We start from the raw sequence: 18940 nt of genomic DNA on the forward strand, positions 1-18940 counted from the left end.
TTGCAAATTTAGAAGGAAAGAAAAAAGCATGTCAGAGGCTTAAGAAACAGACCACATGCCGGGGTAATCCGAACCTTTCAGAATAAAGTTCATAATCCAATAATTTATACGTCCAACGCATGATAGAAGAATCCTCCCCTCTATTGGCTTGGAACCTTGCTCTCTTGGCTTGGAACCTTGCTTCCAATCCATCTCGATCCAGAGGATGAAAACGAGAGGAGCCTGGCATGATCAAATCAAAGGGATGTATCCCATCTTCATACAGTAGACGAACCCCACACTCATTTACTTCACAAACATCTAATGCTAAGAGAATGCCGTTCATATCTTCCAGTTGGAACTCAACAGAGACCTCACTGTATTCACTAAACATATAATCTTCTTTGGCAACCACACAGGGATCAAACCCCACCAATATGTGTGCTGAGTTGATTCGCTTCTCATCATACCAACCATGGAGATAACAATAGAGATCATGGCTATCACCGTGCTCATTGCGGAAGTGATATGTACATTTAACTTGCAAACCATAGCTGACAGAATAAAATGCAATGACAGCGCAAAGAGAGAAACCCAAGAACTGGCTATTAGCCCAATGTGAAGATAGCTGGAATGTTACTGTAGATCCCCAACTTTGATGGCTAAACCACTCCGGAGTCGCACTTGCAGGGAGGCAGAAACTACATGCCCCTTCTGGAACATCGGGCAGCTGGAAACACAACTCAAATAGCATCTTTTTTAAATGAAAGGTGGCAAAGAAAAAAAGATGTATATCAGAGGTTTGAGAAACAGACCTGATGGTATAACCTTTTGGTGTAAAGTTGAAATTTCAATAATGAGTACGCCAAGATTTGATTGAACCAACGCGATCTCGAGCAATTAGTGAAAATGAATTCAAAAATGTTCCCCTCAACTACAGTTGATGAGCTTGATACTAGATAATGCAAACTCTCGCAATTGTCTGCATCCAACTTTGATAGCCGTGGTGGAAGCTCCGGTAATGATTCAAGTCTCGTGCAATTCCTTAATCCGAGATATTGCAACTCAAAGAGTTTATTGATGCTTATAGGTATAGTCTGAAAATTGTTTCCACTTAGTTCTAACACTTCCAGTGACGAAAAACGACCAAGACTGTCCGGCACTTCCGATAGACTGCAACCATCTAGATTTAGCTTACGCAAAGAATCTAAATCCACGCATCTCTCGGGCAATTGCAAGTCAACAAAACATTCGATGTCTTTTAGATATTTGCAGTTTCCCACTTCCAAGCAGGCAAGTCCCATCAGATTTCCAATCGGTGAAGGCAACTCTGTTATGCTTGTCTGTTCTAAATAGAGATATCTCAAACATACCATCGGCTCCAAAACTTCTGGAAAATTCCGAAATTGGACGCAACCTGAGAGATTAAGCCTCTCCAGTTTTCTCAACTTGCAGATGCCGCTTGGAAGAATCTCAAATTGTTTGCAGTTTCGCAGGTGCAATTCAGCAAGATCAAACAAACATTCTATTGAAGAGGGAATCTCTAGTATTGCTGTCCCATTTAAATACAGCTCCTTTATAGTATTAGAAACCTTTGGAAACTCCGTGATACTTGAGCAACCGGAAAGATCAAGTTTTTTAAGGCATCCCAACTTAGAAACCGCACTCGGCAGATTCTTTAGCAAGTTGCAGCCAACTAGATCTAAATAAATGAGTTCCCTTAGACCACCAATTGAAGATGGCAGTTCTTCTATTGCAGTTCCATTCAAGTACAAGTATCTTATATTCCTCGAAAAATCAGGAAGCCTGCTGATAGATGAGCAGCCAGAGAAGTCAGCAATTAGAAGAGATTTCAACAAATATATGTTTTCTGGAAGATTAACCAGGTGTTTGCAGTTTTTCAAATTCAACGCAACAAGTCCACTTTGTTCCCCAATTGATTGGGGAAGCTCTTCAACAGCAGTCTCATTTAAATTTAAATATGTCAGTTTCCTTGCAGTCTCTGGGCACTTCTTGATATTTGAACAACCAGAAAGGTTCAGAGTCTCCAGAAAACTTGAATTAAATCTACTGGGAAGATTCATTAGTCTTTTGCAGCCTCTCAAATCTAAATCAACAAGCTTGTCCAGATGCTGAACAGATGAAGGAAACTTAACCAAACTTGTACAGAATTGAAGATTCAATCTCTCAAGGTTTCTGGCCTTTGAAAGGTCTGGCATGAAAGTTATGTGCTCGCAATTGCTGAGGTTGACATCTTTTAAATTGACGAGATTCTGAAGCAAAATGAAATCAACAGAAAGAAATTACACGTGCATACCACAATAAATTTCAAAGAAAGAACTATGCATGCATGGAGTTATTTTAGAATACCTGGTCTCCTCTCCACAGTTGGTTAACCTTGCTACATGATAGGTTAATTTCAACAAGGTTCTGTGGACGAAAATTGCTAGGCAAAGATGTCAGAGGGTATCCATCCCAATGGAGATACCTCAACTCTTCAGAAAGAGACTCGAGGCCATGAGGAAGGTGCACTCTGCATTTAACTCCAGCTTCAGAATTATAAATTTTTAGCAGTCTAAGTTTATACATCCTTTCCAAGGCTGTAGAACTCAACTCGATTTCTCTTATTTTTGAAACATCCAAGAATATCCCTTCAACTTTTCCAGTTCCCTGAAAACCAGTGAAGGTGAAAGAAAGTTTGAAGTAAGATTTTAAACTTACTAGTAAAACCATATTGCATTGCATATGAAAAGGAAAACTTTCGTGTATATGAATCTCACCAGATTATTGGTCAACACTTGATATACATCTTTAGGACTCCACAATCTGCTTTGTCCTCCTAGCTCGTTAAGAGATTCTTTTCGAACAACTTCATGGGCCATTTCTTGCAAAAGATCATGCATTTGAACCTTGTCATCTGAAATTTTAATGAGACACCTGTCAATGAGAACACTAAATCCAATATCTGTTTTGAAACCGCAGCCATCTAGTATCCGCTTTACAAAATCAACTTGATGCCCTCTAAAGAAACATGCAATGTCCAGAAATATACTCTTCGTGTTATTATCACGGAGTGCATCAAAGCCTATTCTCAGCAAGTCGCAAATGTTCAGCTCGGGAAAGCTTTCGATGTTATTTAATTGAGATTCCCAAAAATGTCTTTCTCTGCGGAATAAGAAGGAACCCAAAACTCGAAGAGCTAATGGGTTCCCTTTGGCATAATTTATTGCCGTGATTGACAACTCCATATAAGCTTTTGGGGGGTGCTTTCCCTTAAAAGCATTCAAGCTAAAGAGTTGAAGAGCTTCGTGGGAGTTTAATTCCTCAACCTCGTATATTTCATCAGCTACATTCTTAAGTACTTGCTTGTCTCTTGATGTTACAACAACAACACTTCCTGCACCAATCAGAGGCACTTCAATTAAATGCTGGAATTGTCGTACATCATTCACATCATCCAAAACAAGGAGAACTTTCTTTTGGCAGAGTCTATCCCTGATGAAAGTAGGTCCTATATGTGGTGTGCCAACGCCAAGATTTTCTTCCTCCAGTAGTTTAGAAAGAAGTTCATCTCGTAGATCATTTAATCGACCCTTTTCTGATTCCTGCCTTATGTTCGGAAGAAAGTGGCAGCCTTCATATTGACTTGAGATGCTATAGAAGAAAGCTTCCGCAATAGTTGTCTTGCCTATACCACCCATGCCCCAAATTCCTATTGTGCGTACATCTGATGGCACAGTAGATAGTAAATTGTTGATTTTCTCAATACGTGAATCTACTCCAACCAGACCTCTTAATTTGCTTGGGGATGCACGATTTAACCTTTTCCAGATACTTTGCACAACTTCTCTTACTAGTTTGGACTCCGGACTGCAAAAAATGAAAGAAGCATCTTTAACTCAAATTGTATCTTTACGTCGAATGAAAAATCTATAAGAAACTGGTGAATCTTTTTTTATTATAAGCAAATGTTGTCAAAGGTGAGGTTTTGAACTCAAGATCTCCCCCTTCGGTATTGTACCATTAAGGTGCAAGTCCATTAGCTGTTGATGGAAGTTAGTTTTCATGAACTATGAAGCGCAAATGATTTACAGGAGAAAAACATAAACTATAATATGCACAAGAAATTTTAATTGCTATAAATAAATTTTAATTGCTATAATTCCAGGAAAAAAAAGGTTGAAGAAGAGAATCTATAGTTACCTAGTAACCTGTGAATCCCATCCAGATATACTGGCTGCGTATGTCAAGTCAGCCCTCCACCTTGGCACCTTGTCCATCTTCCACTTGAAATTTTTTTCAAGCTCAGCAAATGCATTTCCAAAACTCCCAGTCTGTTCATCAACATCAGATGGGTCCACATGATAGAAGACCGGTAAAACAATCTGCCCATAAGTCTCTTTGCATTCAAGTATTTTCACCAGTTCATCCACACACCACGGAGAAGATGCGTAGTTCTTGGAGAAAATTACTACAGAAATTCTTGATTCTTCAATCGTTTTCAGAAGGGCAGGGGTAATTTCTTCTCCTCTTTCAAGCCCGTCATCAATGAAGGTCTTGATTTTCTTACGACGCATAGCATCATAGAGATGGCTGGTAAAATTATTGCGCGTATCCTTGCCTCTAAAACTAAGGAACACATCATACTTCCTTTTACGAGCAACAGCAGATGAAGATGCCATATCAGACAGTTACAAGATCGTGTCTTCCTCCATCTCTAAGAATCGAAATCAATAACTGCTCTCCTTTTTCTCCTAAAGAGATAAAAAGAGCACCCACTTCAACAGCTGAACATTCATTAAGAGAAATTGAAGTCTAAGAGTACAAGAACCCACACAACATATATTTATCAGAAAATTCCTCAAACTCTTAACGATGGATATAGCTTAATTTGAGATGATCTATCTTAATTTGATCACTCGTCACTTGCTACCAATGCTAGCTTGCTATTACTTACATTGCAAGAACAGTCACTAGCTGAGCCAAAAGAATTACAGATGGAAGAATTAATATGCTCATGAAACAAACTTATCAAACTTTCATGAAACAAACTTATCAAACTTTTATAAATAATCTTAAATAAAGAAGACGCATGATCCAGAAAGACTTACCAACAGATCATAAGACCAGTTGACTCGTGTTTTCCATCAGCAAACAATACGAAGAAGAAGCTGAATATTGTTGATGATGAGAGACGGTTTTTCTTGTCTATTGTCTTCTCCTACTCCTTCAAGTAAATTCTTACAGACAATCTAATCTCATCGTTATCTAAATGAAAGATAGTTTGATCAAGAAATCTGTGAAAGTGTGAAGACTTTGGGGTCAATACCAATTATTGATCAAGAAACAGGAGCATTTGAGAAGACTTTGGGGTCAATACCAAATACATCGGCCAAATACTATCCAAATATGATTTTTTTTTTCTTTTTAAGTGCCCAATGGATTGGCTTCCCAAAGTAATTTGTTAGGGTCTTCCAAGCCTAAAAGCCCTCCAAAATCTTAACCCATTTCAACCTTTGTTTTGGGTTTTGCAAACAAAGATATACATATCATAACTAATTCTCATTAGATTGATAGGAAATATAGAAAATTTTGGGTGTTCCAATACATATATGTTGGAAATATGTATTGAGTAGTCATTTGCTTTTAGCTTGCATTCATTAAAAAAATATATCATTCTTGTACTAAAAAATATTTTTTTCCAACACTGGGCGGAGCCCTTTGCTCTTTTTCTCTCTCTCTCTTAGCTTTTCCCATAATAATAATAATAAATTATTCATGAAGATTCAATTAAACTTGGCAAAATTTAATTTTATTGATTTTAAAAAATTATAATTTAAATAACTAAATTTAAAGATTAAAAGAATATTTAGTTTTTTTTTGTCAAGAACAGGGATTGATTTGTATGGTTAGGGGGAAGTTCATGTCCTGTTTTTATTTTAGTCCTTTAACTGTTTAATCTCTTGGTTAATTCTCGGTTTGGGAAAGCCAATTTCAATTTTATTGATTTCAAATAATTATAACTTAAATAACCAAATTTGAAGATTAAAGAAATATTTAGTTTGAATTATGTCCATTTATGTTTTTTGCTTGAACATACTAAAGAAATTGCCCATTTTTTTTATTTTTATGACTTTGGGCATTTATCATAGGCTGATAAAAAAGAAAAGAGAAGTTATAATAACTGATCCTGGAATTTCAGAGGTAAAGTCATCATTTGTTCCCAATGGGGTTTTAGCTAGAAGTCTCGAGCAAAACAAGTGGTATTGTTACGCCAGTAGCAAAGAGTAGCACTTTATAGGATGAGGATTGGGGACCTGTCTCAAAAGTATCTTTCACTATACCTGTCTTCAGTTTTTTAAATGTACTCTAAAAATAATTGTATTACATTTATGATTTTTTAAGCTTTCAATCACACAAAATATAAATATAGTATTTTAATATTTTTTATTAACTTGTTTTAATAATTATAAAATATTTTTGTTTTCAACAAAAACAATAATATCAATATATTGTTTTAGATTATTAAAAAATTAGGTCTCTCACATCATAACGTGGAAAAGCATTCCCTAGGCTACGTCATGGGAAAGCCCGGTTTAGAAAATAAACATAGGCCCAAACTAAAAGGCCTGCTTAATTAGGACATTATTATGCACCTAATATATAGTTTGGGCCTATGTCTGGGCCTTTCCAAACTAAAAGTCCCACACAGATTCAATCCACCTAAACAGGAGATCTTATGGTCTCGTTAAGCAATTGAGCAATATTTCACTATTCTAGAAAAATATGAAAATAAAATTATGTTCAAATAATACAATAAAAAAAAAAAAAGGAAAAGTGTTTTTTTTTTTCCAGATCTGAATCCATGTCGTGAAAAACATGTTGGGAATGGTTTCCCAGATTTTCTCCGCCCTGCAAAAAGTTAATGAAAACTGCGCATCTCAAAGAATTTTCAACTAAATAATACTTTTTAACAAAAATGCCCTCCTAACTTTTAATTATGTCAATTATATCCTATATAACCTACCTAAACTTTTTTCAATTTATAAATTAAGGCTGTTTAGAGTATTGGAGTAGTAATGATTGTTTTTTAAAATATATTTTTAATATTAACACTTTAAAAAAATTAAAAAAATATAATTTAATAAAAAAATTTAAAATTTACTCTCAAGCACCCATAATTAGCTGCACCCTCGTAATAATCTCTTTGTCCTAATATCCATCTATCAATTAATTTGATGGTCAAATTTTCATGTTTATTTATACTTACAATTAATTGAAAAATAAAATCAATATTGTATAATACGCACAATAAGCGTCTTGCTAATCTCATTTTTATATTATTATTGCTAAGTGTATTTTTAATATTATAATATATGCTATTTTTTAAAATTATTTTTTACTTAAAAATATATTAAAATAATTTTTTTATTTTTTATATTAGTATATCAAAATTACCAAAAAAAACACTAAAATAAAACATTAACTTATTTTTTTAAGAAAATATATTTTTAAAAAACTTTCAAAGAAATGCAATCACTTTCTCTTAGAATAAACAAGTGGTTTCAAATTAGTTGTCTAACAAAAACAACTGGAGTGGCCGGCAGGGGCCTCAGTCATGCAAAAATTATTTTTTTTCCCTGCCTCTCTTAAATAATTATAAATTTTAGCTCTAGAATTATTAAATTTTAAATCTTACCCTTTCTAATTTATTTATTTTTAATTTGGTCCTCCAATTCTAATGCGCCGGCTCCACTCCACCTCTGGAAACAGCCTAAAAAAAGTATAACACCACTTACCAGTGTTAAAAAATAAAAAATAAAAACCTAAAGTTATGTAAGAATTCATAATAAAACTCAATAGAATTGTGAAGCATCAACTAAAATAACTGCTGCCCCCGAGACCACGTGGGCCATCGGCTCTTGTCTTTTAAACTCCGGCCTGCTTGGTGGTTAATTCGAGACTTTATTAATATGAAGCTGAACTAGATCGTGTTTATAAAACAATAAAAATAGTTAAAAATTTAGCTGATTCGGCTATTCTAGTGGGTTGATCTCATGACATGATTAATCCGACAAGATTTAATTAAAAATTCAATTGTAACTTATTAATTATTATTTTTATATCAAAATAATATCATTTTAATTGACAAAAACAAAATAGGCAGGGCTTACCTTTTGCTACCCAGTTCAATATATAAAGAAAATATTGAATCTAGTGAACACAACATTAAAAAAAAAAAACAGAATGATAAATATAATAGATTCTTAAATCTGAGCTGAACAAATTAGGATTTGGATATGGATGAACATTTATAAAATTCCAATCTAATTACAAAGATCCTCACAGACATTTTTATTAAACAAATTGACAATCATAATTTATGAATACCTCTTTCGTCTGAATTCAGATACTTCATTGGTAAAAGAAAATTAACATATTTTATAATTTCTTACACTTTAAGTGATAAACTATAATAAAACACAGCACACCCCACACCTATATGTTTATGTCGCCAATATTATTAAAGAAAGTTAAAATGAGTGATTTTAACGTTGTTATTATCCTTTTAAATTACACCTAATCGATAATTTATTATTTTTACAAAGAATTAGTTGTGCTTAATTCAGATATTCGATACTCATTATTTGTTTATATATTTCTTAAAAAAATAGTAAAATATAAATATGTACAAGATAATTAAGTTAATATTTCAATAACATTTCATTAAAGTATCTTTAAAGTACAATTGAGAAAAAGAGGATATATAGATAGGTTTCCAAAAAGTATAGTTTTTAGAGAGTAAAGAACAGTAACTTGCTTGAAAAACTACAACCCTATCTTTCTTTTTTTCTCTCTTTTTTTTTTTTTTGAGATCTTTTAGTATTTTGATAACTTTTTATTATTATTATTTATAAAAAAAACATTTAGTTAGACAAATAATCTCTACATTTACACTGAATTTTATTTATAAAAATTTATTTTTTATTTATTTTATTATAAAATTATTTTATAATAATTTTAATCAAACATATATTTTTCAAGAATTATAATTATAATTATAATTTTTTATTTATTTTTAACCGCAATAACTATACAAGTGTCGAGAACGGAAAAGACTACTAGGAGATGGGGCCTTACAAAATCTTCATCCGAAATAGAGTACAAAAGATTATTATAACTCAGTTTAGTAATAGTAGCAGCTATTACTAATAATAACAAGAGAGTTAATTATATCAATCATCTAGGTGGTGGCCTAGTGGTAAAAGTTTGAAATTAAAAAGTTTGCTCTCTCTGTGGTCTCAGGTTCGAGCCCTGTGGTTGCTCATATGATGGTCACTGGAAGCTTACATGGTCGTTAACTTCAGGGCCCGTGGAATTAGTCGACGTACGCGCAAGCTGACCCGAACACCCATGTTAAACTAAAAAAAAGAGAGTTAATTATAACATGTTAAAATGATATATTAAAAAAAAGATATCATGGAAATACATAATAAATATGTTTGAAAACATAGAGACATATTAGTATAATGACGGTCCTTCCATTCTATGCTAACATTGAAAAGTACAATATTAAAATAAAAAAAATGCTTGCAAGAAAATAAAAGCATATTAAAATATAATTATTTAATCCCTATGATTTTAAATCTATAAATAACATAATCTTATTTTATTAATTTCATATTTTTTTTTATTTTTTTAATAAAAATAAAAATTTAAGTACATAGGATGAAAAAAAAAAACAAATGAGAAAAGAAGGTATATTTCGTTAGCAAATGACTTAATTAGCCTTTGTCAATTCTAGTAAAAATCATTAATTTTGCTAAACTACAAGGTCTAAATTTTAACAACAACAATAATATACTAGAGTTTTCTCTAAAAGATATGTACTTGCCCTCAAAGATAAGTAGGTTTGTTAAATTATGCAAAAGAGAAACAAGAATACATTAATCTTTGATTGGTACATGGAATGAACACCATCGCTGATAAAAATAAATAAGAGAATAACCCAATTGTCATCTTCAATTTTTTTTGGACTCGGCAGCAATTCACCCTACTATATCCTTGTCAAAATAATTATTAAATTATTTTTACCATAAAACACAAGTGTCACATTAAATATACCTTCACGGCATGGAATGTTGTTCTGTGGGCTTCCATCCTTGCTTCAAGGTTTGGCAACCTTGCTCAATGGGTTTGCAACCTTGTTTCCACTCCATGTTTATCTTTGGCATCCAGTAAAAGAACCCCACACTCGCGTACTTGACAAACATCTAATGCTAAGAAAATGCCGTTTATATCTTCCGGTTGGAATTCAATTAAGACTTCACTGTATTTACTAAACATATCCTTTTCTTTGACAACCAGACCGGGATCAAATCCCACAAATATGTGCTCTGAGCAGACGCGCCTCTCATCATTCCAACCATGGAGATAGCAATAGAGATCATGGGTATCACCATGCTCATTGCTGAAGTGATATGTGCATTTAACTTGCAAACTATGGCTGAAAGAATGAAATGCAATGACAGCGCAAAGAAAGAAACCCAAGAACTCGCTATTAGCCCAATGTGAAGACAGCTGGCATGTTACTGTAGATCCCCAACTTTGATGGCTAAACCACTCCGGAGTTACATCTCCATGGTAGCGGAAACTAGGTACCCTTTTTGAAACAACGGGCTCCTCCTGTTAACACAATTTAAATAGCATCCTTTTAAAATGAGACATGACAAATAGAGAAGAAAAGAGAAAAAAGCATAACAGAGGTTTGAGAAACAGACCTGACGGTGTAACTCTCCGGAATAACGTCGAAATTCCAATAAGGAACCCAAAAATTCATGGGTCAAACGCATGGCATAATAATCCTTCCAACTCGTGCTTTGGAACCTTTCTCTCTTGGTTTGGAACATTGCTTCCAATCCATCTCGATCTAGAGAATAAAAACGAAAGTAGTCTGGCATGATCAAATCATGTATCCCATCTTTATACAGTAGATGGAGCCCACACTCGTGCACTTGACAAAATTCTAATGGTAAGAGATTGCCGTTGATATCTTCCGGTTGGAATTCAACTGAAACTTCACTGTATTCACTAAACATATAATCTTCTTTGGCAACCAGGCAGGGATCAAATCCCACGAGTACGTGATCTGAGTCAATGCGCTTCTCATCATACCAACCATGGAGATAGCAATAGAGATCATGGGTATCACCATGCTCATTGCTGAAGTGATATGTGCATTTAACTTGCAAACTATGGCTGAAAGAATGAAATGCAATGACAGCGCAAAGAGAGAAACCCAAGAACTTGCTATTAGCCCAATGTGAAGACAGCTGGCATGTTACTGTAGATCCCCAACTTTGATGGATACGCCACTCCGGAGAGACACCTCTAGGGAGGCAGAAACTACATGCCCCTTCTGGAACATCGGGCAGCTGCTAACACAATTCAAATAGCATTTTTTTTAACTGAAAGGTGGCAAATAAAGAAAAAAAGAAAGATGTATATCAGAGGTTTGAGAAACAGACCTGATGGTATAACCTTTTGGTATAAAGTTGAAATTTCAACAATGAGTACTCCAAGATTTGATTGATCCCACGCAACCTCAAGCAATTAGTGAAAATGAATTCAAAAATGTTCCCCACAACTACAGTTGATGAGCTTGATTCTAGATAATTCAAACTCTCGCAATTGTCTGCATCCAACTTTGATAGCCGTGGTGGAAGCTCCGGTAATGATTCAAGTCTCTTGCAATTCCTTATTCCTAGATATTGCAACTCCAAGAGTTTATTGATGCTTCTAGGAATACTCCTCAAATTGTTTCCACTTAGATCTAACAGTTCCAGTGACGATAAACAACCAAGACTGTCTGGCACTTCCGATAGATTGCAACCATCTAGACTTAGCTTACGCAAACAATCTGAATTCATGCGTCTCAAACTTTCGATGTCTTCTAGATATTTGCAGTTTCCCACTTCCAAGCAGGCAAGTTCCATCAGATTTCCAATCGGTGAAGGCAACTTTGTTATGCTTGTCTGTTCTAAATAGAGATATCTCAAACATACCATCGGCTCCAAAACCTCTGGAAAACTCCTAAATTGGAGGCAACCTGAGAGATTAAGCCTTCGCAGGTTTTTCAACTTACAGATGCTGCCTGGAAGAATCTCAAATTGTTTGCAGTTTCGCAGGTGCAATTCATGAAGTTCAAACAAACATTCAATTGAAGAGGGAATCTCTCTTATTGATGTCCCATCTAAATACAGCTCCCTTATCTTTCTTGAAACCTTTGGAAACTCCGTGATACTTGAGCAACCGGAAAGATCTAAATAAATGAGTTCCCTTAGATCACCAATTGAAGATGGCAGTTCTTCTATTGCAGTTCCATTCAAGTACAAGTATCTAATATTCCTCGAAAACTCAGGAAGCCTGCTGATAGATGAGCAGCCAGAGATGTCGACGATTAGAAGAGATTTCAACAAATATATGTTTTCTGGAATATTCACCAGGAGTTTGCAGTTCTTCAAATTCAACGCGACAAGTCCGCTGAGTTCCCCAATTGATTGGGGAAGCTCTTCAACAGCAGTGTTATTTAAATTTAAATATGTCAGTTTCCTTGCAGTCTCTGGGCAATTCTTGAGATTTGAACAACCAGAAAGGTTAAGACTCTTAAGACATCTTGAATTAATTCTACTGGGCAGATTGATTAGGCTTGTGCAGCCTCTCAAATCTAAATCATTAAGCTTGTCCAGATGCTGTATAGATAAAGGAACCTTAACCAAACTTGTACAGAATTGAAGATTCACTCTCTCAAGGTTTCTGGCCTTTGAAAGGTCTGGCAGGGAAGTTATGTGCTCACAATTGCTGAGGTTGACATCTTTTAAATTGATGAGATTCTGAAGCAGAATGAAATCAACAGAAAGAAATTACACACAAAATTTGAAAGAAAGAACTATGCATAAAGTTATTTTAAAATACCCGGTCTCCTCTCCACAATTGCTTAACCTTGCTAGATGATAGGTTAAGCTCAACAAGGTTCTCTGGACAAAACTTGCGAGGCAAAGATGTCAAAGGGTATCCATCCCAATGGAGATACCTCAACTCTTCGGAAAGAGACTCGAGGCCATGAGGAAGGTGCACTCTGCATTTAACTCCAGCTTCAGAATTATAAATTTTTAGAAGTCTAAGTTTATACATCCTTTCCAAGGCTGTAGAACTCAACTCGATTTCTCTTATTTTTGAAACATCCAAGAATATCCCTTCAACTTTTCCAGTTCCCTGAAAACCAGTGAAGGAGAAACGAAGTTTTAAGTAAGATTTTAAACTTACTAGTACAAACATATTGCATTGCATATGAAAAGGAAAACTTTCGTGTATATGAATCTCACCAGATTATTGGTCAACACTTGATATACATCTTTAGGACTCCACAATCTGCTTTGTCCTCCTAGCACGTCAAGAGATTCTTTTCGAACAACATCATGGGCCATTTCTTGCAAAAGATCATGCATTTCAACCTTGTCATCTGAAATTTTAATGAGACACCTGTCAATGAGAACACTAAATCCAATATCTGTTTTGAAACCGCAGCCTTCTAGTATCCGCTTTACAAAATCAACTTGATGCCCTCTAAAGAAACATGCAATGTCCAGAAATATACTCTTCTCTTCACTATCAAGTGCTTCATAACTTATTCTCAACACACTATGAACTTTTTGCCGAGTTAGTTTTTCAACCTTGTTCAATGCACTTTCCCATTCTTTAGTCGTTCTGCCAAATAGAAAGGAACCTAAGACTTTAAGAGCTAATGGATTCCCTTTAGCGTAATTTATTGCCCTCACAGACAGCTTCATATAATTGTATGGGAGCTGGTTATCCTTAAATGCATGCAAACTAAAGAGATGAAGAGCTTCCCGGTGATTCAGTCCCTCAACCTCAAATATTTTGTCTGCATATTTCTTAAGGACCTGTTTATCTCTAGATGTTAGGATAATTCTACTTCCTGGACCAAACGACTCACATCCTCCAAGTAACATTTCAATTTGATCTACATCATTCACATCATCGAAAACAATCAGAACCTTTTTACGGCAGATCCTGTCTTTAATGAAAGGGTGTCCAATACGTGGAGTGCGAATATGTAGATTTTCTTCCTCTGTTATTTTAGAGAAAAGTTCATCTCGCATACGAGATAATCCTCCATTCCTTTCTGATTCCCTCACATTTGCAAGAAAATAGTGACCTTCATAATCCCTTGCGATCTTGTTGAAAATCTCTCCAGCAATGGTTGTCTTACCAGTACCACCCATGCCCCAAATTCCTACAAAACAAACCTCCGGTAACTGTGTGCATAATAAGGCTTCGATTTGCTTCATACGTGAATCCATTCCAACCAGGCCCTTCAAATCACTTGAGGATGCATGATTTAATTTCTTCAAAATATGATGCACTATTTGTTCCACGAGTCTCGACTCAGGCCTGCCAACATGGAGGCGAACAGATATGTCAAATAGTACCCCAAAGAAACACAATCTTTTCTTGAGTTTGGAACTTGTGTGACGGATTCCAATGGCCATACATTATAACACTACATACATGTGAAATCTAATCCCAATCACTTGCGAGTAATTCTTTTTCTAAATTTACAGATGCATGGAAAAACTATACTTTAAACTGCTCATTTGGTAACATTTAGAAGTCACATTAAAATATTATAAAGCTCAAAACATATGCTTCTGAATCCAAAAATATGATTATCAACTTCAAGAAATTTTAATTGCTATAATTCCAGAAAAAAAAGGTTGAAGATGAGAATCTATAGTTACCTAGTAACCTGTGAATCCCATCCAGATATACTGGCTGCGTATGTCAAGTCAGCCCTCCACCTTGGCACCTTGTCCATCTTCCCCTTAAATTTTTTTTCAAGCTCGGCAAATGCATTTTCATAACTCCCAGTCTGTTCATCAACTTCAGATGGGTCCACATGATAGAAGACCGGTAAAACAATCTGCCCATAAGTCTCTTTGCATTCAAGTATTGTCACCAGTTCATCCACACACCACGGGGAAGATGCATAGTTCTTGGAGAAAATTACTACAGAAATTCTAGATTCTGTAATCGTTTTCAGAAGGGTAGTGGTAATTTCTTCTCCTCTTTCAAGCCCATCATCAATGAAGGTCTTGATTTTCTTACGACCCAAAGCATCATAGAGATGGCTGGTAAAATTATTGCGCGTATCCTTGCCTCTAAAACTAAGGAACACATCATACTTCCATTTATGAGCAACAGTAGATGAAGATGCCATATCAGAGAGTTACAAGATCGTGTCTTACTCAATCACTAAGAATCGAAATCAATAACTGGTCTCCTTTTTCTCCTAGAGACAAACAAAGAGCACCCACTTCAACAGCTGAACATTCGTTAAGAGAAATTGAAGTCTAATAGTACAAGAACCCACACAACATATAGTTATCAGAAAATTCCTCAAACTCTTAACGATGGATATGATCTATCTTAATATGATCACTCGTCACTTGCTACCAATGCTAGCTTGCTATTACTTTCATTGCAAGAACAGTCACTAGCTGAGCAAAAAGAATTACAGCTGGAAGAATTATCATACTCATATAGTGTTAATGTTGATGTCATGTAACAATTAATATTGTTGCTGAAAAGATGAAAACAAAAAAGACTAAATGCACGGAATCAGTAGCAACAATGGCAAAGGTTACCTCTCTATGGAGTTTATGAGGTGGTCGGAGTCCGCCTACTTGGTGACTTTAACGATCAAATTGCAGCAATCGGAAAGGTTAGCTTATGAGTAAAGTGCTGAGGACTGAAGCTTAGAAGAGGTAATCTAGCAATGTTATAATTGTTAAAGTTAAAAGGTTAGCAGAGGTAATTTCGTGGTAATTTCCTTGGCCGCATCGGAGTGAAATGGCATGATTTTCCACAAGGCAAATTAAGAAAACCCTGGCTGGCCCTCACACTTCCTCCATCTCTCAGGGGACCTTGCTTCCTTTTAAAAAATAAATAAATAACTAAAGGGATGATATGTTGCAGATCTTCTTCTTCCTTTTCTTTTTTTAATATTAATTGTAATGGTAACATATACTAAAAGAAATTAGTTTTTATCGTGCATTATATAGTGCAGTCCAGTACAATCCATAATAAAACACCGAGTACAGTCCATGAAAAAACATCAATCCTTAATGTTTTAGGTTTGTTTTTTTTTAACTTGTCTGATTTTTTTAGCTATTTTTATTATGTCTTTTGGGATTTTTTTTCCTTTTTTCTTTGTTTTTTTTTTAATCAAATTTTTTTTATTTAATTTAGTTTATTAATGTTAAATTTTTTTTATTTAGTTATCGGACTTTTATAACACGTTTTCTGGATTTAACAGATTAACCTGGTTTAACAAGTAAACCCAGAATTTTTTTTTCTTTGTGCAATCCACAGCAAAACACTGATGCTTTAGTTTTTTTTTTTTAAGTTGTCTGATTTTTTTTAACTGCTTTTTTGTCTTTCGGGATTTTTTTTTTGCTTCTTTCTTTGTCTTTTTCTTTTAACAAATTTTTTTTGTTTAATTTAGTTTATTAATATTAAATTTTTTTATTTAGTTATCAGACTTTCATGACACGTTTTTCGGATTTAACGGGTTAACCTGGTTTGATAAGTTAACCCAGAAATTTTTTTTTTCCTTTTTTTTTTCTTTTTAATTAATTTTTTTCGTTTAGTTTAGTTTATTAATGTTAATGTTAAATTTCTTTCTATTTAGTTATAAGACTTTCATAACACATATCCCGAGTTTTACGTGTTAACCTGGTTTCACGGGTGAACCCAGTTAATTCTGGGTTGACCCGTCAATTTTTTTTGTTTAATTTAGTTTGTTAATGTTATTTTTTTTATTTAGTTATCAGACTTTCATGACACATATCCTGGGTTTAAGGGGTTAACATGGTTTGACAAGTTAACCCGGATTTTATTTATTTATTTATTTATTTTTAATTAATTTTTTTTCATTTAGTTCAATTTGTTAATGTTCACCTTTTTTTTATTTAGTTACCAGACATTCATGACACAGATCCCGGGTTTAACGGCTTAACCTGGTTTGACAAGTTAACCTGGAAATTTTTCTTTTGCTTTTTTTTCTTTTTAATTATTTTTTTTTCGTTTAGTTTAGTTTGTTGATGTTAAATTTCTTTCTATTTAGTTTTTTTCTTTTATTTTTTATTTTTTATTTTTACTTAATTTTATTTAATTAATTTAGTTTATTAATATTAAAATTTTTTCTAAGTAGTTCTCGTCTGATGCCTTAAGTTTTTTTTTATGCCTTTGATTGTGAACTGCACTTACCGTGGACTGCATAGTAAAAATACTAAAAAATACTAAAAAATATATAATTTAATAAAAAAATAATTTAAAATTCACTCCAAAACACCCCTAATTAGCTGCACCCTCAATCTCTTTGTCCTCCTATCCATCTATCAATTGATTTGATGTTCAAATTTTCATGTTTTTTTCTTCTTACAATTAAAAGAAAAATAAAGTCAACACGTGTATAATTTACACACACTTTGTTAATCTCATTTTTATATTATTATTGCTAAATGTATTTTTAATATGGTAATAAATGGTGTTTTTTATTTAAAAATATATTAAAATAATTTTTTTATATTTTACATTAGTATATTAAAATTATCAAAAAAATACTAAAATAAAAAATTTATTTATTTTTTTTAAAAAATATATTTTAAAAAAACTTCCAAAATAAAATTTTCTGTAATGTCTTTATTTAAATTTCAGCTGTTATTTTTTGAAATGGAATCACTTTCTCTTAGAATAAACAAGTGGATTTCAAATTAGATGTCTAATAAAAAGTCAAAAACAACAGGAGTGGCCGGTAGGGGCCCAGCCCGTGCAAAAATTAAATATTATAAATTTTAGCTCTAGAATTATTAAATTTTAACTCTTTCCCTTTGTAATGTTTGTTTTTTAATTTGCTCCTCCAATTCTAATGCGCCGGCTCCACTCCACCTCTGGAAACAGCCTAAAAAAAGTATAATACCATTTACCAGTGCTAAAAAAAATAAAAAAACCTAAAGTTATGTAAGAATTAATAATAAAACTCAATAGAATTGTGAAGAATCAACTAAAATAACTGCTGCCCCCGAGACAACGCGGGCCCTCGGCTGGTAAAGGCTCATGGTCCCATATAAGTTAATATTTCAATAACATATCATTAAAGTATCATATTTCAAATATAGCAACATTTCTCTAATCTATATAAATATTTTTTTCAAGTTTATGATTTTGCATATGAAAGATCATTTAATTTGCGTAGACCCCTTCTAAGAAAAAATTAAACTCCTCCACTATAGGAAATTACTTATCCACATCTAATTTCCGCAAACAAAAATTTCATCAGATGTCCAATGGGTCACATGCTAAATTTGAAAAACCAGCAATCCTCTCTCCAAACCCTTAGGTCTAACCCTAATTTCCGCAAAAAAAAATTCCATCATATGTCCAGTGGGTCACATGCTAAATTTGAAAATTCCATCAGATGTCCAGTGGGCTTTTCTTCGGCACTCAAGGTGAGTATTCTAAAAATTCACCCGTAGAGACTTCTCCGTGTCAATCATCAAGTAAGGTTTCGGGTTTTAGCACCATGTTAGTGATGATGACCGAGACTACATCTTTAGAAGATCAAGTAGCTAACTTGTCAAAACTCGTTGAAGGGCTTTTGAGTTCACTTAAGGCAAAAAAACATTACATAACAAAGTTGATAAACAAACTCGAAAGCATGAACGAGAGAGACCAAACTTCAACTATAAAGGATTTGCAAGTAGATTAATTAGATGTCATTGAGGATTCTATAATTGGAGCCATAAGAAATATCCACGGTATTACCGATGACATCTTCACCACAAATTAACTAAAAGAACTTATCAAAAAAAGTCAT

The 18940-nt window shown here is 33.8% G+C and overlaps 2 protein-coding genes across 4 annotated transcripts in view; both read right to left on the reverse strand.

The window, feature by feature from the left end:
* LOC133668591 (disease resistance protein RPV1-like) overlaps positions 1-5357 on the reverse strand; it is a 30666-nt gene extending 25309 nt beyond the window's left edge. Inside the window, exons 1-6 of one of the 2 annotated variants that reach the window (XM_062088540.1) lie at positions 5091-5356; positions 4183-4733; positions 2760-3849; positions 2350-2649; positions 795-2252; positions 53-709 (exon numbers count right to left, since the gene is read on the reverse strand). In XM_062088540.1, coding sequence (XP_061944524.1) covers positions 53-709; positions 795-2252; positions 2350-2649; positions 2760-3849; positions 4183-4661 — 3984 coding nt within the window. In that variant the 5' untranslated portion in view covers positions 4662-4733; positions 5091-5356. Of the gene's footprint in view, positions 1-52; positions 710-794; positions 2253-2349; positions 2650-2759; positions 3850-4182; positions 4734-5090 lie in introns of both variants that reach the window. The other variant, XM_062088541.1, reaches the window with a different exon arrangement.
* A 3713-nt stretch (positions 5358-9070) lies between these two features.
* Positions 9071-16058, reverse strand: LOC133668221 (disease resistance-like protein DSC1). Of its 2 annotated transcripts, XR_009833653.1 has the most exons (8): positions 15708-16058; positions 14802-15352; positions 13365-14454; positions 12955-13254; positions 11508-12872; positions 10761-11414; positions 10105-10665; positions 9071-9401 (listed from the first exon to the last, which is right to left on the reverse strand). XR_009833653.1 is itself a non-coding variant. In XM_062087993.1 (7 exons), exons 2-7 carry the CDS (start codon positions 15278-15280, stop codon positions 10168-10170), a joined length of 4386 nt encoding a protein of 1461 aa, XP_061943977.1. In that variant the 5' UTR covers positions 15281-15352; positions 15708-16058; the 3' UTR covers positions 9868-10167. The 2 variants fall into 2 exon arrangements, 1 of the variants encoding a protein (XP_061943977.1); XM_062087993.1 differs by lacking the exon at positions 9071-9401 and having other exon boundaries at positions 9868-10665.
* Positions 16059-18940: the final 2882 nt, after the last annotated feature.

The sequence above is a fragment of the Populus nigra genome, chromosome 11 (genome assembly GCF_951802175.1).
Source record: "Populus nigra chromosome 11, ddPopNigr1.1, whole genome shotgun sequence".
Classification (NCBI taxonomy): domain Eukaryota; kingdom Viridiplantae; phylum Streptophyta; class Magnoliopsida; order Malpighiales; family Salicaceae; genus Populus; species Populus nigra.